Consider the following 22,763-nt stretch of genomic DNA (forward strand, 5'->3'; position numbering starts at 1 on the left):
GTGAATCAAGGATCTAATACTATGTTGTTACAAATTAAATATTTAGTGACCAGGGAAGGGTTTTACAGTAAAATAAATAGGGGGGAGTTTAGCTTGGCTTTGAACCCTAGAGTTTACAGTACACTGGCATGATATGCAAAGCAGTATTTTTTAAAACTGTTCATCTTTCTACCACTATAGACCTTTTAGAAAACGTCGTGATACTTTTGGTGTTGCAAATGGTACCTCAGCTGATCAAATTACACCCACCCCTCCTTCTAATGTCACCACAACTGGAGTTCCTATTCCCCCGGAGCCAAAGAAGTTTTCTCAGAGGGTTTGGTTTAAGGAGTCATTTGTCATCTCTGACCTGAAGCATTTCACGGCCTATCGAATTGAGATCCATGCATGCAATCATGATATATTAGTGGGCTGTAGTGTTGCTGCATACGTCAGTGCCAGAACCATGCCGGAAGGTAAGCCATGCACAACTTACATACTGAGCACGTATTATTTACTCAAAGGAGAGCATTACTGTATACTGAACTCCAGGGATAAGCAAATATTTCTAAATGCAAGAGATGTGTATTCTTATTCTTGAATCTTGGTGTACTCTGTATTTCTTCCAGATCTGTGCATTAAATAAATAGTGATCACTCCTTAAACACTATGGTGGGGATTAATCAAAACTGGAGCAGTTCCCCATAGTAACCAATCGGCTTATCTCTTCAGTTTGTTCAGTTAAGCATTGAAAAAGAAAGATCGAAGCTGATTGGTTGCTATGGGCAACTGCTCCAGATTCTGTTTGCTCCAGTTTTGATAAATTCCCCTCTATGTATTAAAAGGAGAGGTGTTTGTAACTTACATTTGCAAATCCATGGGTAAGCCACACCACCCCATCAAGGCCCCTCTGTATAGTGTGGTCCTTAAATTTGATTTAACCAAGCTCATTTCTTTATTATTGATATACGCAGCACCACTGTTGGCCACGCCCTTCCATACTTTTGGGGGACAATGTTGGACAGTAGGTTGAATGTTAGCAACGCTGACGGGCGTTTTAATCCTTCCCCACTCTATCTAAACAAAATGATTAAAAAAAATACAAAACAAAATTTTGACTATACATACTCTTCTTAAAAATTTGCTTATGGTTTACTTTGAAATGCAATTTTTTTTTCTAATTCAGTATTGAATGTATTTAATGTGTAACCCTTTGCCTGCCACCGATGGCATACGCCAGAACACAATTGTTTCCAGCCGGCCATGTCAGTATGCTATACGTTGGTGGCTTTCACCCTTCTGCTATAAGCCCATGGTCGGCTTAGCGACTATGAACTTATCCCAGAAAGGTTTTCCTGACTTTTCCCTGTAAAATAATATCTGTCATCAGCAGCTGACGAGCTATTAACGAAAATTCCGGGTACCAGCACTGCCACCGCCGCCCTCCAGCATGTCATCTTCTCCTCTCCGCCTGGAGGCGCTCCATGCTTCTGGATGGCTGCAGGTGGCAGGGGAGCCTAGGAGGGATCCGATTCTCAGGATGGCCGATCAGCGTGCTGAAAGGACAGACGCTGTCATCGTGTCAGGATGACAGCGTCTCTGTGTGTGACCGAGCGGAGGATCGGTAAATATCTGTGATACTTACTGATCCTCTGTGCAGAGCAAACACTGGAGTGATCAGGTGATCACTCCAATGTTTGTAAACAGCTGGGGACACACAGTACTATGTGTCCCCAGTTATGACTAAACAGGACGTGCTTTACATTACTTCATGTTCATTCATGAGTTTCTCAATCCCCCAACAGTAAAAAATAAACCCCAAAAAATAAGACTCACACCCAAATTAAATGTATGCCCGTTTCATTTTATCATAACACATACACCAGCAGATCGCACACACTATTATTAACCTAAGTTGCTTATTTACAGTTTTGCGTTAATTTTTTACCGTTTCCCAAAAGGGCCAATTGAAAATTCACAAATATTTGTTATATTAACTCAATACAGTTTCATCTTTTGGATTTAGTCGGAAAAGTATTTTTTTGTGCACTGATACTGATTTTAGTGTGCTTTTATCAATTGAGTTGTGCATTTTTATCGGTTTAATATTGATTTGATAAACTTTTTTTCCTCGCAGGACCTACAAATTAGCACTATCTTTTTATTCCCGTGCTTTCAAAAAATATATGGTTTCGGGAGGGGGGTTGGGGGTGGTGTCTTTTACAAACGCTAGCAACATAGCAATAGAAAATCAAAACAATAATAAAAATAGCAAAAATGGTGTGTTAGCTGAGGTTAAAAGCGTTCCGGAGGGCTTGGCTGCGAAAGGGGTAAATACATCAGCAGATATTTTAACAAGTACTATCTCTCCACAGCAAAGGCTGATAACATTGTGGAGCCAGTTACCTATGACTATACAGAACCAAACATTTACTTGAAGTGGAAGGAGCCAAAAAATCCCAATGGCTTGACCATTTTGTATGAGGTACAATACTCCCGTCTTGGAGACACGCTGGTAAGTTTTCTAGAGTTTACCTTATGTTGTACCTATTTTCACATCTGATTGTAATGATTGAAACATGTTGTTCCATTACCTATGTCTTATAGGAGGAGAATGTCTGTGTGTCCCAGAAACAGTACCTTCTTGATAAGGGAGCAAAATTGCGCGCTCTCCCTGGAAACTACAGTGTGAGAGTCCGATCGACCTCACTGGCTGGCAATGGGTCTTGGACACAAACCACATACTTTAATGTGCCAGACCAAAGTGAGTATCCATACACCTTAGAAATGCAATTAGCACATATAGCTGTTACTGACAGATCATAACATGGATCGTATGCTCTTATAATTAAAACTGTATGTTTTACAGGATATTAAACACTTGCTCCAAGTTAGATATTACTGTAGACATAAGTAATGCTTTATATTTCAATAACTTAAAGTTGAGCTGCTGAAAAAAAATATGACACAAATTGGTGAGCCCCCATTTCAGTTGCTTTTATCCCTGCAGGACTCCACTGGTAAGGCTTGTGCACTGTAGCTGATTTTCAATTCTGAATTAAATGAATTCTTGATTATTAAAGGAGAACTATGGGGTCAGGGCTTTTCCCCGTAGTTCTTCTTAGGGTAACGGGAGGACACAAACTAGCGTCCTCCCGTTACCCTAAGCTCAGTATACCACGAGCTACAGCTTGTATACTGAGACGCCGGAGCGGATCCCGTCATCGATGTCGAGATCCGCCCAGCTGCGTGAGTGACAGCTGGCTCTGCCTATCTAGAGGCAGAGCCAGATGTACCCGCCCCCTCCCCCGTCCGTTCCGACAGTCAGCGCTGGCGGATCGGAGCGGGGAGGGGGGAATCCAGCCCCTCCCCTGTCACAGCAGAGAGCCGTGACAGGATCGAGAGGTGAGCGAACGCCGGTATATGTTCGCTCACCTCCCGATCTACTGAGCCGACCTGTGACAGTCTCATTGTCACAGGTCGGCTAGAACTATGAGGTGAGTGAAAAGCACTCACCTCATAGTTCTCCTTTAAATTCTTGATAATTATGGAGAGTTTCAGGGAGTGCTTGACAAGTCTGTAATGACCGATACTATATCAATGGCTTCAAAGTAGAACCAGGCTAGTCTAAAAATCACGCTGTTGGAGCCTAAGGCATGTGAGTAACCTACCATCCAGGACTAATTCCAGTTTTGGTTTTCTTGTTCAGCTAAAATTACCAGAAAACCTTCTTCTTTTTTTTTTTAATTAATGTATTTATTTTTGAGAAGTTTTAAAATTAATATTACAATAGTCCAAAATAGCTCAACAGTAAAGGAACAGATGTGATCTAACACAGACAATTTTCATAAGGGACCATATACTGTATGTGAAACAATGATCCGAGAATGAACAGTGGTATACACTATATATGGCTAATAACCGTGTGCTTGGGATGAGTGTTAAAAACGAGCATTGTGTGGTCGCATGAGCAAGTCAGTTGGGTGAAAGTTAGAATATATGAAATCGAGTTCCAATATGTTTGAAGTATCTCCAGCACTGGTCTGGGATGTTAGAGTTATGGGTGTGCAAAAAAGGCAGCGGTATGGCACCAATAATAAAGGATTTTTAAACATACAGTAAATCCCCTACATACGACCTAAAAGTTGCGAACGTTCAAAGATACGAACATGTGTCCAATCATGTTAGTTAGTTCACGTGTCTGGCATACATTGTCAAGTGTGTGTGCGTTTGTGTAGTTTGCTGTACAGTACTGTATAGCGTACAGGTGCTTTATTTCAAGCCCAGGATGTCCGGAAGCGAGCGTAAAAGCAGCAGTGATGTAGCTGGGCACCTAGGCTAACTTTATTGGCCTTACGAACACGCTCTCGGAATGGAACCCATTCGTAAGTAGGGGACTTACTGTATTAAGCTTCTGTAGGCCAAAGCCCAGATTCACTCCATTGCCCCACAGTAAAAACTCTGTGCTCCCGTTTGAGCATGTAGCACCCAGTGCAAAGGGCATTAGTGCACTTAAGTAAATGGCTTATTATTTAATTGTTAATGCTGTTCGTTTTCTCTACATCTTAACAGTTAGTGTCATCATTTTCCATCTATATATATTTCAGAACACAGCACAAGGAGCATACTGAATATTCTTGTTGGCCCAGTCATCATACTCATTATTTTCCTAATTGTCCTGACTGTCTGCATGATACAGAAAAAGAAGTAAGTGCAAAGTTTTAGTTGTTTCTCTAAATACATATTTTTGCTGCATATAGGAAGAATCACTTATTACATGAGATAGATTTGTCCTGATAACAGTGGAAATAGAGGGAAACCCCCAAATTTTGAAGTTGTCACAGAAAAAGGAGGTTAGGGGAAATCTTTCAGGTGGGAAACCTGCTCTGGTTACAACTGTCTAAGAGGCGATATCCCCTCTCATTGAAAAAAAATCATCTCTTACATTCTGCCATGTCTCTGGCACAGGATGTGAAGGGAAAAATCCTGACAGGGTCTCTACCATTCCCTACTCTATTCTTTACATACACTATAAAAAAACAGTTTCTTTTTGGAAACTTTGAAAAATACAAAGAGAAATAACCCTCAACAGCAGATTAGGTGGTCACAGCGAGAGCTGATCACTGATCGCAGAGCCATGACTGTCACAGAGCCGGCAGCAGTTAACTGTTTTGTAAACTGCTAGCCATCTGTGTGATAGAAAGTATCTCTGAGGAGAATATAGTATTCTGCTCAGAGATGATAAGTATCGAAGCCCCATTAAATAAATAAAAAAAAATAATAACCCCTTAGTGTCCCCTAGTTTAAAAAAAATAGAATTTAAAAAAAAATTTAGTTTTTAAAAAAGGAAAAAAGTTTAAAGAAATACATTTAATATAAATTGTAACATAATAACAAAGAATATAGTGCTGAAGAGGTTATTTATAGATAGGAGATAAACATACCACATTCTAAAATTGTTCCACTAAAATTGCATTTCGCTTCTTATATTTTGTGACTTATAACTCCAAAATAAACTGAAATCCTAGACATATGCTATACCCTATAAATTAGGACAAATCTAAGAATTTATTATTAATTACTTAATCTACACTAATTATGTACATATTATTGCCAAAACTGAAAAATAATGTATTTTTTTTTCATTTTTAAAAAAAAAATAAGAATTTTATATATGCATATGTCGCATCAAATTGAAGCCCATTTTGACCTTTAAAACATGGTAAATAATATGTGACGGTGCAATGCATGAGGAAGGCGGAGATTATGGTTAAACGCATAGCAAAAATGGCATTATTGCTCCGGTCCCCAGACGCAAAATAATTTTTGGAAGCTGTCACTAAGGGGTTAAAAAAGTGTACCATTTTCCCTATGTTTTGGGGCTGCTGCAAAGTAGAAGAATCTTACCTTGCAGCATAGCGGCTCCTAAACAGAGCATCCTGCTTCCAGGCACTAAAGAGAGGGAGCGATGCAACCCAAGCTATACAGCAATCCAGCCGCATCACCCGCCCCTTTTCACTATCCCCCATTCAGAAAATGTCTTTTTTTTTTTAGAATACAAGCTATCTGAGTTTTGGGGAAGGGGGGGGGGGAGGGGTGTGACATCATATCTGCGATCCCATCACCCACCCTTTTTCCTTATCCTGTATTCACAAATTGTCTTGTATTTTTTTTAACAAATACAAGAAAGAGGGAGGGGGTGGGAATGTGACATCTCCTCCAATCACAGAGTAACTTGTACTCTTCAAACAATACAGGACATTTTGTGAATGGAGGAGAGTGAAAGGGAGAGGGTGATGTGACTGGAGTGCTTTATAGCTTAGTTCACATGGATCCCTCTCTTTAGTGCCCAGAAGCAGGGAGTTCTGTGCCAGGGACAGCATGCTGCAAGGTAAGATTTTAATACCCGGCAACAGCCCTCTGTACATAACACCCAGTTTTTGAATTCTAATTTACACACCCAGTGCCTTGTTTAACTTATCATTCGCGGAGTCTGGCTTTAATAAAATTAAGTTTACAAACCATTTGGCCAGCTCATGAAATATGTGGAATTTGTAGGATGTTCTGTGGTTAACTGTGTAGGTCGTGTGAAAATCTTTTGATGTGTATTGTTTTATAGAGATGCAGAAGGCCCAACGGGACCACTCTATGCTTCATCTAATCCAGAATATTTAAGCGCAAGTGAAGGTGAGTATTTGTAACACTTAAAAATAATTGTCTGTATGGACCTTATGTCTGCTACTAAATGTTTACAAAACCTGGTTGAGGTCCATAGAGGACATGTTTGCAGTATTTATTATGAAGCATAGTAGAAAAGTTTTGTGTTACTCTTGTATTGACACCTGTGGGTAACTAAATGTGTGTAAATAAGTAATCACCAGTAAATGCCCCTCAGTTTGTTTTTTTAAGGAACTCTACTGACCTTTTTTTCCTTTTAGAGGAGAGCTTATGATTATTGATTTACATAATGCCAGCTTCTAAATGTGCAGTGACTTAAACTGTAATGCATCTGTTCCACCTCAAAATGGCCATTTTTAAAGTGTGCCTATACTGACCTTGAGTTGTTGTGTGTGCATATTTCGAGTGCATTAGAGCCAGTAAAGCCAGGACAACTTTTATGCAATTATGGACTCCATCTAGGAGTTGTGTTCTGTTGTTTCTCCCACCTGCCGCACCTCACCATTGACCGCCCATCATATTGAAGGCTAGTAAGGCATAGGAAATGGGAGATGATGGGCCCAAGCACTGATCTTGTAGATAGTCAGTGTTTGCATAATAGTGTGCCCCATGTTTTAGCCCATTTCCCAAGTTATTTGCAAGAACCTACATATACACCCTGGTGCCTGTTTGCTGTTTTAATTGGTCATTACACATATATGTTTTTGTGGTTTACATGTGGTACCATTCATTACCTTGGAAAGTCAGTTTGCCGGGGATCACAATAAAATGTTAGCAAGCAGTATAAAAAAAAATCTGTACTGTTGGGTACAAGGCTACAGTCATCTCTATGTGCAGATGTCTTAAGACATGATCTTGTGCTTCATTGCTTTCCGAGTCCCTAACGTAGAACTAGTATACAGATTAGGAGTTCTGACATAACCTGCTGCATGCCTATTCCAGATTAGCAACTCACAGAATCAAAAGCAGTGACAGGCAGGTATCTAACATTTTCGTAATGCGTTAACCTTGGCAGGTTACATATCTCCTTCAGGACCAGTTTCCTTTACTTTTGTTTTTCGCTCTTTGCATACAGCAGTGACTGTCCATATTTTGCACCCACTTTGACACTGTTGATATATGTACACAGCACAACGTAATGGTATATCATTCTTCTAGTGTACATTCCAGACGAGTGGGAAGTGCCACGAGAAAAGATCATCTTGCTCCGAGAATTAGGGCAAGGTTCCTTTGGAATGGTGTATGAGGGGAATGCTAAGGACATAATAAAAGGAGAAGCTGAAGTACGTGTTGCTGTGAAAACTGTGAATGAGACTGCAAGTCTTCGGGAGAGGATAGAGTTCCTGAATGAAGCCTCCGTCATGAAGGGATTTAGCTGCCACCATGTGGTAAGTACTAGAATTCTTCTAGAAAAATATATCCGTTTATTTCAACCCTTTACATGAAAAGTGCCTTCATGGGTAAGAAAGCACTGTTTCACATTTAAATACTCAACCAGGAATGGAAATGCCACATTTCATTTTTAGCATAATCTGCAGTTTGTGTGAGGAGCAGCCATTACATTTTGTATATCCGTCAGTGTAAGTTGCGCCAACCTATTTATTAATTGTTGGATTTAAAGTCAAATCTCTTTTAACGAGGGAAAACTGCTATTTAAAGAGTTGTCGACTGCAGGTTGGCTACCTTATAAAAGTTTTCCCTGCCACTCCCTATAATTTGGTTCAAAATGAGGACATTTTTGTTACCCAAATTACTAGTTTAAGTTATGAACCGCTATATAAGCGTTCAAACGTACAAGTATATGGTTCTGAGGATTCAATCATGAGATTTTTGAGCTCCACACAATAACAGAAATGTATTGGTATATAGTATCAAGACTTAAATACAGTGAACCAACAATCTATTTAACTACAAAATACAAAGAAAAGATTTACACATGCAAAATACACAGACATTGATATATAAGAGACAAACAATAGACATACATTTAAGTGATGATGGAGTGCCTGAATATTTTCCCGTTACTTGTCCAATGAGGGCCCCATTCTGGTGGTCTAAAAAGACTAACTTTTCCCTTCCTGCCCCTTGATTGATATCTCTGGTCTTCATAGGGAAGTATTGAGAGACTTCGATTGGTGGCCTCCCAATGCTTAATTTAATCAGATCTGAATTCTATGAGGATTGGATGTTCCCAAATACCCTTTGTTAGAACTTCCAACCCCTTTCTATTGCGAATCTTTTAAGATGAGCAGGAAATTCCAGATGGGCAGGTGTCTCGAGGCTAACCCCAGGCCATGATTTTATCTGGTTGTTTACTACATACCAGGAAACTTTTGATGATATTGGCCAGAGACCAAAGAGAGTATGTACCTATTGTGAGAAACAAGGGTCTCGGCTCCGAAGTGTTCATGGATCTCATTGTCTTTTGTCTTCACCATTTACCATTAACAGGCTATGCCTGGACAGATTCACAATTACATTTACAATTCATTGGTATGCAACTCCCCTGGACAATGATAGCCCACAACAAAGAACATATTTAATTACCGTATTTGCCGGCGTATAAGATGTCTCGGCGTATAAGACGACCCCCTACTTTTTGTGTTTAAAATATAGGTTTTGGGCTATATTCGTCGTATAAGACGAGTATAGCTCAAAATAATGTTTAAATGCACTTACTAACCTCCATCGCGGTATTCCCGAGTGTGGCTCGGGGTTAATTTTCAGTACCATAAGTGGTAACCCCGAGCCACACTCGGGATTACAGTCTCTTACCTTGTCCACGATCCCCGCAGCGTCCTCCATCTTCCGTCCTTCAGCTACATACAGTATACCGAAGTATACCCAGCGTATAAGACGACCCCCGATTTTCGGGCAGTGTTTTTGGGTCTAAAAACACGTCTTATACGCCGGCATATACGGTACCAGCTCCCATCACCTCATGTGGAATATTTAAAAATAAAACTATATACATATGTCTTATGATGATTTGACATAAACGCACAAGGTAACATTTTCTTTCCGCAGTAATATGCAACTTGAATCCTATTATTGTACTTTCCAATGTTCAAACAAAAGAATATAATTTACATCATATGTTTTCGACCGTAACTGCGCTTAATATGAACATGCAGTGAAGATTGTCTCTAAAAAGTGGTCATAGATGTATTTTCGTAGAAAATAAGAGCACCTGGTCAGGAACTCAGTCACCTGCACTCCATACTGGTGTTCCCATCCCAATCCATCGGGTCATATATTGTGTAGCATTTTCTTAAATCTCTTACAAAGTACTATTGAAGACCTATACTCATGTAGATTACACAATCTACACTTGCAGTGTAAGCAGCTGTAGGTAGACCACCTGTTTGTATTAGAAAAAACTTTTCTATGTGCATGTTTCCTACAGTCCTATCTCTTGCTGATTGCAAATTAAAGTCACTCTGTTCCTTCTTTACTTTCCCAGGTTCGTCTTATAGGTGTTGTCTCCAAAGGTCAGCCTACACTGGTCGTTATGGAGCTCATGGGCCACGGAGATCTGAAAAGTTACTTGCGCTCACTGCGCCCTGATGCTGAGGTGAGAACACTTCACATTGTTTAATGATACCAGGAAAGGTTATAAGAAAGAAAATACAAAACCTGCACTTCTATACAATCCTTTTGTTTCTTGTAATAGCTTCTAGTTTTAAGGCAGTAAAGAATGAAAATGGAAATATCAAGGCCATAACACTTTTGTGATTTGTAAAAATATAACACCTAGCACTACATTTTTGTGATATTCTTCTATCTGTGCTTCAGAATAATCCAGGCCGTCCAGCTCCCACCATACAAGAAATTATTCAGATGGCTGGAGAGATTTCTGATGGTATGGCTTATCTCAATGCCAAAAAATTTGTTCATCGTGATTTGGCTGCTCGAAACTGCATGGTTGCAGAAGATTTCACTGTGAAAATTGGAGGTGGGTTAAAATGGCTAATGTTCCTTTAAGCTAACTAATGATGTTTATAATGAGAATTAATTGCTTAGTATGTTATCATGTTCTTTATTATCTCGATTAGCATATTATGTGGCATTGATTCAGTATCATGATAGATTCCTACAGAGAATCCAGATTAGGATTGTGCAGTTTGAACAACATATTATTGTGGAGAATCCAGCACGGAGTAGCAGGGGTGTGGAATTCCTATCAGCCGACCCCCCGTGACATGCAGTTCCGGGCACCGGGTAATTTTTCTCTACATTTAGCCCTACTTTAGGCGAGCAGGGCTAAATGTACAGGGAGGGAGTCGTTTTGTATAGGTAATCTTGAGCGGCTGTACAGCCGCCCAAGATCACTTGTAAGCAGCCCTATTATCACTCCCCCCTCCATGGTCCGTCCCTTCCCGAACACTGCCTCTCTCCCCGCCCATCATTTGTCACCACCGGCCGCTTCTCTCCACGCAGGCCGCCTCCCTCTTCGCTGTGGTTTTCTGAGTCCCCCACTCTTCTGGGGGACCCGGGCCACAGCAAATAACATTAGGATGGATAGCGGGGAGCAGAGCGGAGAACATCTGTTCTCCACTCTACTCTGTGTGAATGCTTCACTGACGGCCTTCCTGTCACAGGGGAGCGGGTACAATGCTGTGCTACTCCTGTATTGGAGGTGACAAGTTCAATAAAGAGAACCTGTCCCCTCCAAATGCTTGTTAGCCCCTGTGTGATCGCAATAAAGTTAAGTTAAATTTTTTTTTTTAAAGTAAAGAATAATAAAATAAAAAATAATGTAAATATATAAAAATAATCATTAACAATGGAAATAAATAAATATAAAAAGGTGTTAAAGTAAAAAATAATACAATTTACAATAAAGTAAATGATAATAAGAGAAATACAAATTTTACAAAGTAAATAAAAATTACAAAAATTAAAACCAACCCTGCCATCTGCATGTAATTAAACGCATGCATGGAGCATTGTGTGTGTGCGCTGAGTGCTGTCCTCATTCCACTATGTGACATATTGTGTTAGCTGGGCAGCAGCGCTCTCTAACACACACAATGTGCTATTCACTTTCCCAAGTAATTTGGGAAAATGGAATTACCTGCTCAAATATGTCCCCCTCTTCCCCGCTGCTATACTTGCCTTTCAGAGAACGGTCCTTCCCGTCCACCAGTACGGGTGTAATTTCTGTACCCCATACTGCGGTCCAATGCAGCCCTGTGCCATGTATTCTGAATTTCGCTTGCAAATTGCAAGAACGTTGGGCAGCGCAGTCACCTGATTGCACTGACCTAATAAGAAGCACTTCTTAGCAACTGCTAAATACAGTTTTGTTTAAAATTATTTTTTGTATTGGGACAAGTAGATTGTCATGAACGACAAGTAGATCGGGCCCCCGCTTTAGTCCTTTGGACAAGTAGTTTTTTTTCTAATTTACGCACTCCTGAGTAGGTAAACATAATGCTCAAGATAAAGTATCTCATTGGGTTTCCAAAGACAACCTGATTTCACCAGCAGGTATCACTGCAAGTGTAAGCTTCAACTGTAGCAGTGCTGGATCAAGGGATTGTTTTTCTAGAGTCAGAAGAACATATTTCTAGTTTTCCTGCAAATCCACAGAAAAAAAACTCAGAACTTTGCAAGCGTATTTCATTATCCTTTGAACAATGCAAGATCATTCATAGATTCATAGTTCATTTCTAGTATCGCCTACAAATTGTCAAATTAACTATTCCTCTTAGATTTTGGGATGACTCGTGACATCTATGAGACCGACTATTATCGAAAAGGTGGAAAAGGGCTGTTACCAGTCAGATGGATGTCCCCTGAATCTCTGAAAGATGGAGTGTTCACCACCTTCTCAGATGTCTGGTATGAAATAAATAGACTAGCTCCCTATTCCGCTAAACCACATTTTACACACATCCTTTAGCAGTAGCATGCTGCAATCATGTTTTCTTCTGTAAAATAGTTATGTAATGCTGAGAGTAGTATGCAATGCTAGGATTGCTGTGCTACAGGCATGTCCGAGGGATCCAATGATGTATGATATGCACTTTTTCCATAAAATATAACAAATGCCTAATCTCCAAACATAGTTTCCTGCCAGTATCGGCATATGATTAAATAAAGGTACTTATGTTTCTGAATATGCTTTTGAAAACTGTTTTTTCCACTCAACAAGTACATCCACTACATATTGGGTTCACTTTTTATAGACTAAATACATACTGCCTGCTTATTTAGCCAAGAAACTTGACTTTTGGTATTGATCCAATTATCAAAATATCTAACCATCTGTTAGGATGTTCAGCTAACTACATAGTGCTTGGGACAGACATATACAAAGTGCAACGCGCTAAAATATCCCAAATAATATCATCCAAATTTCATCTATTGAAATCATAAATATGTGAAATCATAACATATAACAACGGATTGTTGAAATCTATTGAAATCCTAAATATGTGAAATCATAACATATAACAATGGGTTGTTATATGTTATGATTTCACATATTTAGGATTTCAATAGATGAAATTTGAGTGATATTATTTGGGATATTTTAGCGCGGTGCACTTTGTATTCGATCATTCACTGTTTATATTGTTAGCACGGCTGCTTTATTTATTTATATTTTCGATTACTTATAAAACAAATTTTTGACTGGCAAGATTTTGTATCTGTGATTGAACAATCACATAGGATCAGCCCAGATGATCATTAGGTTGACTAGATGGGTTGAAATATTAACAAAATGTCCATTTACACCGCATTGTACAATTCACTGATCAATTACAATGCCTCGTCTAGCAAAGTCTCTTCAGATTGTCACTGAACTTTGCACTTAAAGCTTGGCTCTTTTTTACTGTTTATAGAAGGCTGAAAACCTAATTGAGCAATAAAATCCTGGTGCTTTAATTGAAAATGTGATACTGGCCCTAGATCCATCACTCTCATTGCACACTCTGTTTTTTGAATAGTTATTTGTGGCCATGGATGTTTAAAAATGTTTTATTATGGTCACATTGGCTCTGTGTTTTTAGTATTAATTTAGTTGTAATTTGACACACACATACACTACTCATTTGCTGCTCTCTTGTGTAAAATGTTACTTTTTGCCTTTTAATCAGCTTATAAAACATTAGTGGGATGTCTTTTTTTTAAAATGTGAAACCAGTCCCTTATAATGACTCTCTAATGGTAAGCTAACTACAAAGTAAGAGAATCTTTTAATAAGTGCCACTGTAAGTTGCTTCAACGAGTCTTTCTGATTTTGGCAGGTTACAATTGTCATGCTCCCTCCCATCTCCCATACTGCAAGACATTGTGCTTTAGCCTATGTATATCTGTGTGTAATTGCAAGCCCTGGATCCCTTTGGACTTCCCTGGATTATGTGTTCACCTTCGTTGGGCAGCCTTGGCCAGCACAGTCCCCAACGCATTGACAAGCCAGTTTGCATTGTTTCCTATTAAGTTAGTTCACTTCACCATGTTGTGCTTAAAAAATAAATGGTTGGTGTTCTAGTTAAGACTAAGCAGGCAGTTTAGCAAATGTATTTACTTGTTCATGACAATTACATTTATTATTATTTGAAAAACAATTCATTTAGTTCTACTGTTTTTTAATCGGCGCCATTAGTCCAGTTTATATGTAGAAATGACACCTTTTTTTTACCCTCCAGCAAACTACTGTAATAAGCTGTCTCTTGCTTTTTACATAGATTGCAGTTTGCTGGCATTGACTTATTTTTACCTTGTACCATTGACTTCAATCCCAGCCTTCTTTTTCCCTCATTGCTGCTGTGTTTTGAATAACACCACCAATGTGGACTTTCCCTAAATGTTGGATAGCAGCCCTGAACTGAGACTATCCAGAGAACACTGACGTGTAAATGTGTGTAAAGCGCAGAAACTCTATCCAGCTATCGTATGTTTAACTCTCTACGACAATATCAGCAAACATTCATGCTAAAACAAACATGCAGATATGAATAATACTTGGTAGAGAAAATGTGTTGTTGGCTAGCAGCTGATTAGTTAGCTAATGTGACGCTTTACCAGTCTACCTTAATGAGAAAAGACATGCAGTTAATTCACATTTATTTAATACATGTGAAAAATGCGAAATAATTAGTGCACTCCAGTGGTGCGACATGCGCACCCTGAGATGATGCATCTCCCGTTACTGAGGCATTCAGGGAATGTACAGTGAACTGCGCATACGCAAGCTTTTATTGCAGAAGAGCCAATGTCTGCCTGTCTGCTCGCCATTGTTTCTTGTACAGGTAAAAAGACCTTAAAAATAAAACCTTACCCTAGTCCACTCTCCTTGCCCACCTCATACAGAGTTGGCTTGTCATTGTCTATGGCAAGCCATGGCTTATGCGTGGGATAGCAGGGGAACCAAGAACACAATGCTAAATATAAAATTGCTGTGGCTGTAGGCAGACTTTGCCAGTCATATGATAGCAAGTCTGAATCTGGGGTCTGTACTGGTAGTATTGTATTGAAGGTGGAGTAGGCTAGAGCAGTTTTTTGTTTTTTTTAAAGTAAACCACTTCTGGAGACACAACAATTAGTAGGTGCCCAACATACATTAAAGTAATATAACTTTCCTAAGCATACATTTGGGGACACAGGATGAAGTAATTCAGATACATTGGGTTATGTTTCTTTGACACAAAGCTGTTAGGGCAGTGTAGTATAACCCCTCTCAGCCAACATACTTCCCGACCGTTCCCAGGTAATGCTCCAGTTCTTTGTGTCCTTGTCGAATAGACATCTTTTCTCCTCTGAGAGAAGGAAATTAATTTATTTTTTATTAAGGTTAACTTTTCTTCTAGCAAGTTTCTGCAGTTGCTTTTAGGGGCTCGTTTTTCAGCTTTTCAGATCGGCTCATGCTTGGCATGGCTACAGAGGTTGTACCACGGACCCTGCTGTATGGAAGAAGCAGGAACACCCTGTAATATGTCCTGTGGACACTGGGCTCTGCTGAAGGTTCTCTCATTGACACCCGGGTTTAACGTATGAGTTAGCTGCAGAGCGCTTAACAGGTCCAGAGCCATGGTGCACCTGTCTGGTGGAACCCTGTCCTTGGAGACTCCTTAGGGAGTGTGCTCTCCAGAAGGGCAAAGGCTATCTGGATGGAGCATGTCCCCTCGATCCTGTCTCCTTTAAAAAAAAAAAACTTAAATTGCAAAATATATACTCTATTGTAAGAAAATGTGTTGCATATCCTGAGGTTTGCTTTGGAATACAAGGGGCCTGGGTAAGTTCATTTCCTTTATTACCAGGCAATTTTTCAGCTTTCATAGCTGTGATGGTTTGAGTAGTACTTGGTCATGCAACGCTGCACCCATGTGAAGGCAGCAGCATAACCCAATTGCTTTGTCCTGTGCCCCTAACATACAAGAAAAGTATTTTACATTGAGTCAGAAATAATTCAAAACTGTCTTCCTTCCAGGTCATTTGGTGTAGTGCTGTGGGAAGTAACAACTTTGGCTGAACAGCCCTATCAGGGCCTATCTAATGAGCAGGTCCTCAAGTTTGTTATGGATGGAGGGTCGCTGGAACAACCAGAAAATTGTCACCCTAGACTGTAAGTCTTAAATCATTTTAAAAGGGCACAGTACATGAACATGTAAATAAATGTTGCATGACATATTTGAGGCTATATATAAGTAGTTGATATGTAGGAATTATTTTAACAAGTCTTCTTGTTACCTTTAATTCAACAAAAGTAGCAAACACCATTTTAGGTATCTAATGTATTCTCAACTAGCGACTAGCTTTAGACACAACCGATACACATATTATTTATCATGTAATCCATTTCTAATTTATTTGTTACAGCCACAGTCTGATGCAGATGTGTTGGCAATATAATCCCAAGATGAGACCTACTTTCTTGGAGATCATTGATATGCTAAAGGATGACCTCCATCCAAGTTTTCAGGAGCTGTCCTTCTACTACAGTGATGAAAATAAGCCTCCTGAAACAGACGATCTGGAGATGGATTTTGAAAATATGGAGAGCACCCCTCTGGATCCATCTTCCTGTTCATTACGGGATGAGGGACAACGAGGAAATATCTATGAGGAACACATCCCCTACACCCACATGAACGGGAGTAGGAAAAATGGACGTATTCTGTCTCTGCCTCGTTCCAGCCCATCCTAACACACAGAGCCGCCCCCTGTTGAAAACATAACTATCCTCCGTCAAATCTCAGGACAGAACTGTACCCATGGCTAAAACATGAAACCGTCATCGCCCTCTTCAGGTTTTGATTGTTTCCTTGCCCCATCGGGTGCTTGACGTTTTTTGTCTTGTGCTTTTGGATGTTTTTTTTTTTGGACAGTTTGACTGTAGGGCAAAACTGTGAACAGACAAAACAAGGTGGAAAACTCCATTTGAATCAACTACACTTTATTACCTATTTATTTCCAGTGGCTTTTTACTATCAAGGAAAAGGTGTGCTATGCATAAAGTAAGAAAGGTTTCTAAATAATTTGAAAGCACATGCCAAAGCATGACCTGATACTCTACAAGAAGGCAAAATTAAAAATGACACTTTCTTTGTGTAATGGATTAAGGCTGCTGAAACCTTAATCATTGTTGTGAAGCTGTCTAAGCTCAATTTGAGGTTGTATGACCATAGAGTCTTATCCTGTTTTGCCATTGGAAAAATCACATGCAAAAAGCTATTCGGTAAGAAATGAGCGGAAAGGACTCGCTTGCATGGAATGTTTAACAAGGTGATGTTCGTGTACCTTATATGTTGCTCCATCTTCCACTCATCTTCTGACCTGCTGAGTTTCCCCAAAAGTAATACTTTTTGAACTTTTCCAACGAGGTGCATAAACTGTGCTCCTGTGATTTATTTTCTCGCTGCAACAAATTCATTTGGTTTCCTGTTATTCACGGAATGCTCAAGAATCTCCAGTGGTGGGCCCAGTTTTTCTCATTAGAACAGAAACAAGTCTTTGGGATGGTTGATATTTTGTTCTGTCAAATGTGTTCTTAATCAGACCAAAAAGGGAGTCTCGCCATCCCCTTCCCTCCAAGCAAAAACATGAATGCCATTGGTGTGTAATATCAACATCTCTTTTCTACTTAAGCAGCAGAAGGGTTAGTTGGGAAAAGTAATATATCTAATGAATGAAAAACAGAAAATGATATACTCGCCCCAAAAGACTGCATTTTCTGAAAGGGGTGTTTTCGAGTAGTTCTGCTCCTCCAGAACAGTTGGGGAGGTAACTAGTGACTAACAGCTTCTGTGGTTTGTGTATAAGCTTTCTGAAGTCAGGTCTTTTGCCTGGTTTGCTTACAATTAATATATAGCAGTTGCTTTTTTTTTTTCATGTATACGCGATATATTTTTAAAATAAGATCTGTTTTGGTCAAAAATTCCCTAATATTCTGTTGGAAAGTTCCATTGTAGAAGCTAGATTTCTCAGAATTCAAAAATATTTTTCGCTACTCCTTCTTTTTTTTTTTTTTGATGTACCATTTGTCTGTGTTAGAAGACTATTGGATAAAATGCATTATACTGTGAAGTAATGGCTTGACCTACGTGTCAAGAAAAGCGTGTGCATGTTTGCACGCACGCACAATACTGTGCTGAAAATTAGGCTTCACACTAAACATGCAGGCTTACTTAGTAAGGCAGAAAGCAAAGTGCAGTAGCCCTTAGCAGCCAACTAATATAATCATTCTCTGATCTGGCTACAGTAAACTCAAATGTTACTGCTGATGGTTACTGCACTTTGGGTGTCATTTTCAATGTTGCCCTGGCTTATTGATGAAGCCTAGCAGTGTACAAGTTTAACAGAAAACTTTTAATAACAGCCCTCATACTTCAAACCATACTTCTTCACATGTCCACACTCCGTAAGTAGTGCTACATTCTTTATCGAACTGTAATTTCAGTGTATGTATTAAAGCATCTACTCATTGAGGTCATTTAGTTAGTCTGTGAAATTCAGGGGTCATAAATATGAATGTTTTAGCTACTACTGTACGCCCAGCTTTTACACATCTAGTGCAGTAGTTCATGAACCACTTCTTGTATGTTCACAGTAGTTTATAGATTTCTGCCATCCCATCTCACATTGCTGCATAGCGTCCTAATGAGGCCTTTGGTTTGTATCACTTCCCTCTTATTATGATTATTGTCCCCTTATACAGCACTTTGTACTTTTTTTTTTTGTAATCTTTGCTGTGCTATTTTGCTATTTATCTCCTCCAGTTGACCCACACATATTTGATCTACAAGTAACACATTGCACCATATAACTTCTCTACACCACTTCCTGTTATGACATGTAGCTTTTACATGTATATAGCATATATTATGGCCCCTGTATCCATTCTATTTTACCCTAACATATTTCTCCATATAGTTATAGTAACTGATAGTCGTATTAATGTTGTTCCGCTGATTTTATTTTGGTATAACTGTAATATTTTGTAAAGTCTTATGAAAACTATACAGCCAGTTTAACTCTCTGTAGCGCTTAGTATAATTTCAGTTCATCCCCTTTGCTTTAAATATTTGCTTTAAGATTCTTAGTACCTTGTTGCATATTTCCTCCATTTATCAGCAGCACATCATAGTCCTTTCTCCACGTCTTTTGGTATAGTCTTGACATAGTTTGGTTTTCATTTTAACACATGATTGAGCAATTTTGTGACTGCACATGAACTTTATCATGCTGATGCACATCTCATCCACTAGTATTGAAAGGATCAGAAGCCAAGCCTATATTGCCGCTGATGTTTTTGGAAAACAAATCATTCTGTTTAATCTCTAACCTTACTGGCAATAAGCACAAGTATGCTGCTTTCAGATCTTTTCTCTATATTGTGTTCAGCATACTTTATACATGCATTTTTTTGGGTTCCTATATATATAATTTTTTTATTCCAATCTGTATAGCAGCAGCATCATTTTCACTACACAATTTTCCACAGCAAGCCTTCTAGAGTGTTGTGGGTTAACACTACCCCATCCCTGTTCAGTTATCATGGCATACAGGCCACCTTCCTGACAATCTAGCAGTAAAAATGAGAGAATAGTTTTTAACTTTGCCTTAGAGCAGATGCCACAGCCTGCTGAGGCCACTTCAAATGGCCTCTTCTTTTTAAATCAGCTCCCGAGTATCTGCTTTTTCCGAACAGTGTTTTTATATGCAAGTTCCAATATTTTCTCTAAAATTTCATCCCGTTTCCTGTGCCTACAATTTTATGCTTCAGCAAACTGATCTCTTTCTTCCCTCTTGCAGAGTGAGTTCAGTTAGCACACTATCTACCTCAGTAAATTGTACATTAAGAAAGTAACCCCCTGCTGTGCTGGAAGATGGGGTTTTTTGTTAAGACACCAAGTTTTTCACAATAACAATCCCCTACCTGGTGGGACTAAATGAAAATGTCACAAGCATCCTTTTTTATTTTCCTATGGAGCACTCCAGCAAGTAACGCCTTCTAACATGTTGTTAAAACGACAGCTCACAATTGAATGGATATATTACACATTTGGATTAGTGGAGTATGCACAGTTTCAATCTGTCTTTTAAAAATGTATGTAAAATGATTTGGATTTGATTATATACGTTATCTATTCTATTAAAAATTATTTTAAAATATTAGTAGGGCAAGATTTTTTTTTCTTTAAGAAAAGGTGTATTTGACTAGGGCCTAAAGTCCACAAAAGCTAATATATTCGTTATGGATGTAAACGAATGGGCCGAATAATCCACTGGCTTTTAATATCTTTCAGGGGCTCCAGTTTTGATATCTTCAGGTTGGATTTACTTTACTTCCTCCTGCCATAGATTCTCAAACCTTCTATTGCATCTTTCTTAATGGGAAATAAACAATACACCTCTGATAATGGCCATGGCCAGTAGTCACTCAGATGCAGAGTTAAAAGGCAAATGATGTCTGGTTAGAGAAGGCATTTTTTGGACCTTTTTAAAAAAAAATTTCTCCTTGTCGTATTTTACATATCTAATCATTTATTTGCAGTGTTTACTGCTGCATGGATTATTCAGAGAAATGTCTTTTAGGTCACTGAAGGCAGTGAACTATTAAGTGGTGTGAATGCAAATGGCAGGAATGACACACAAAAAAATTGGAATTAGCAATACAGATCAGAGTGTCATTGTGAGACTCCTACCAAATGGATGCAGGAAGGCTAGCTTTTTATTTTGGTTTTAGTCATAGTGGTCAATGGCTTGTGGTCTACAGCTCCAATATACATTAACCAAGCATACAGATGACATTCATTGATCAGGGCAATCAATGCGGAAATTGTTTATTTTCTTTTAGAACAACTTCATTGTAGACTTCATTGTGAGTGAGAATTAAATGTGAAAACGTTTTTTTTTTTTTTCATGTTCTATTTTTAGCCTTTCTAATGTTAATTACTGCTGATACAGGATTAAGGGGAAAAAAAGTCCTTGTAAGAAGTTACAAAGTTAAAATTTTTGTTATAATGGTTACTAGGCGCCCACAGTCTTTCTTGCTATTGGAATGAACTAATCAGCTGTGTTTGTGGCATGTTTTTGCAAGTTTGCCTTGCATGTAGTATAGGCCGTCATCTGTGTTGCTAAAGACATGGGGTCATGTATCCTACTTCTGTGACATTCTGTCATTTAAAGCGGGGGGCGTTGCCTGATTTGGTATCTGTTGTATCAGAAGCAGTAATTTTGGTAGTGGTTGTAGCAGAGTATAGTGTACAGTAGGGTGCAGAAATGTCCCATGCTTGAACGTTTCTGTAAGTGCTGGGGTGTCCCTCTTGTACATGAGAAAAGGGGATTAATTTGCTTACTGCGCACATACTGAATAAGTATGGTGATTTGGCAAGAAAGGTCACATGGTCATATGTAGTAAAGTCTCTCAAATATTTGCTTGTATTGTCCTGTAGTAACCAAACAACCATTCAGACACCTGATATAACTTTTCAGTGCATGTTGCAGTCTAAATGCTGTCACCGAACAGACAGTCCTTAATTCCCATTCTTAGGTAAATAAGGTTGCAGTGACTTCAGGAGTGTGGTAGTTAGGGGGAGATTTCAGATTTCATAGTCGTTTGAATTAGAGCTTCAGCTAACGATTAATTTTCAAAATCGATTAGTTAGCCGATTATTAAGTTCGATTAATCGGTTAATCGGATAAACAATAAAATACATTTAAAAAAATGGCTCCAGTGATGGACTACTAGTTTGTATTGAGATTGTAGTCCATCACAGGAGCAAGCTTGGAGCGGTGGAAAAAAAGTGTGGTGTGCAATATAGTGAAAAGGAAAGTGTAAAATTATACAGCAATGCAGAATGGCACCGGCTATAGAGGACTACAACACCCAGCAATAGTACATTATACGGCGCAATGCAGAATGCCACGGGCTATAGAGGAGTACAACAAATCCCAGCAATACATTATAGCTGGCGGCATTCTGCATTGCGCTGTATAATGTACTGTTGCTGGGTTTTGTAGTCCTCTATAGCTAGTGGTATTCGGCATTGCACCACTGTATAATGTATTATTGCTGGGATTTGTTGTACTCTATAGCTGGTGGAATTCTGCATTGCGCTGTATAATGTATTATTGCTGGGATTTGTAGTCCTCTATAGCTGGTGGTATTCCGCATTGCGCTGTATATAATGTATTATTGCTGGGATTTGTAGTCCTCTATAGCTGGTGGAATTCTGCATTGCGCTGTATAATGTATTATTGCTGGGATTTGTAGTCCTCTATACAGCGCAGTGCAGAATATCACCAGCTATATAGGAATACAACAAATCCCAGCAATACATTATACATACAGTGTATAATGTGTTGCTAGGATTTGTATTCCTCTATAGCTGATGGTACATTGCTCTGTATAATATATAGCACAATGTACCATCAGCTATAGAGGAATACAAATCCCAGCAATACATTATAGAGCACCATGTGTGGGAATGAGTGCAGGGTTACCTGAGCAGTCTTCCAGCAACTTGCTTCTGAGATCGGACCTGTCTATCGGCGGCTGTCATCCACCCATGCCTGCTCCTCCTTACTTCTTCTCCCTGCGTCCCTGTGCCGATCGTGGATGTGGGCGGGCGGTGAGTGTGAGGCGGGGA

The 22,763-nt window shown here is 39.2% G+C and overlaps 1 protein-coding gene across 1 annotated transcript in view; it reads left to right on the forward strand.

Moving 5' to 3' along the window:
- The window catches only part of INSR (insulin receptor), a 122,809-nt gene extending 105,100 nt beyond the window's left edge, over positions 1 to 17,709 (forward strand). The window contains exons 11-21 of the mRNA XM_018555070.1: positions 181 to 455; positions 2,355 to 2,494; positions 2,590 to 2,743; positions 4,587 to 4,686; positions 6,599 to 6,666; positions 7,816 to 8,045; positions 10,121 to 10,231; positions 10,453 to 10,612; positions 12,375 to 12,504; positions 16,100 to 16,234; positions 16,489 to 17,709. Coding sequence (XP_018410572.1) covers positions 181 to 455; positions 2,355 to 2,494; positions 2,590 to 2,743; positions 4,587 to 4,686; positions 6,599 to 6,666; positions 7,816 to 8,045; positions 10,121 to 10,231; positions 10,453 to 10,612; positions 12,375 to 12,504; positions 16,100 to 16,234; positions 16,489 to 16,816 — 1,831 coding nt within the window. The 3' untranslated portion in view covers positions 16,817 to 17,709. The remainder of the gene's footprint in view (positions 1 to 180; positions 456 to 2,354; positions 2,495 to 2,589; positions 2,744 to 4,586; positions 4,687 to 6,598; positions 6,667 to 7,815; positions 8,046 to 10,120; positions 10,232 to 10,452; positions 10,613 to 12,374; positions 12,505 to 16,099; positions 16,235 to 16,488) is intronic.
- The last annotated feature ends 5,054 nt before the right edge of the window (positions 17,710 to 22,763 follow it).

The sequence above is a fragment of the Nanorana parkeri genome, unplaced genomic scaffold (assembly GCF_000935625.1).
Source record: "Nanorana parkeri isolate BGI_ZX_2015 unplaced genomic scaffold, ASM93562v1 scaffold183, whole genome shotgun sequence".
NCBI lineage: Eukaryota > Metazoa > Chordata > Amphibia > Anura > Dicroglossidae > Nanorana > Nanorana parkeri.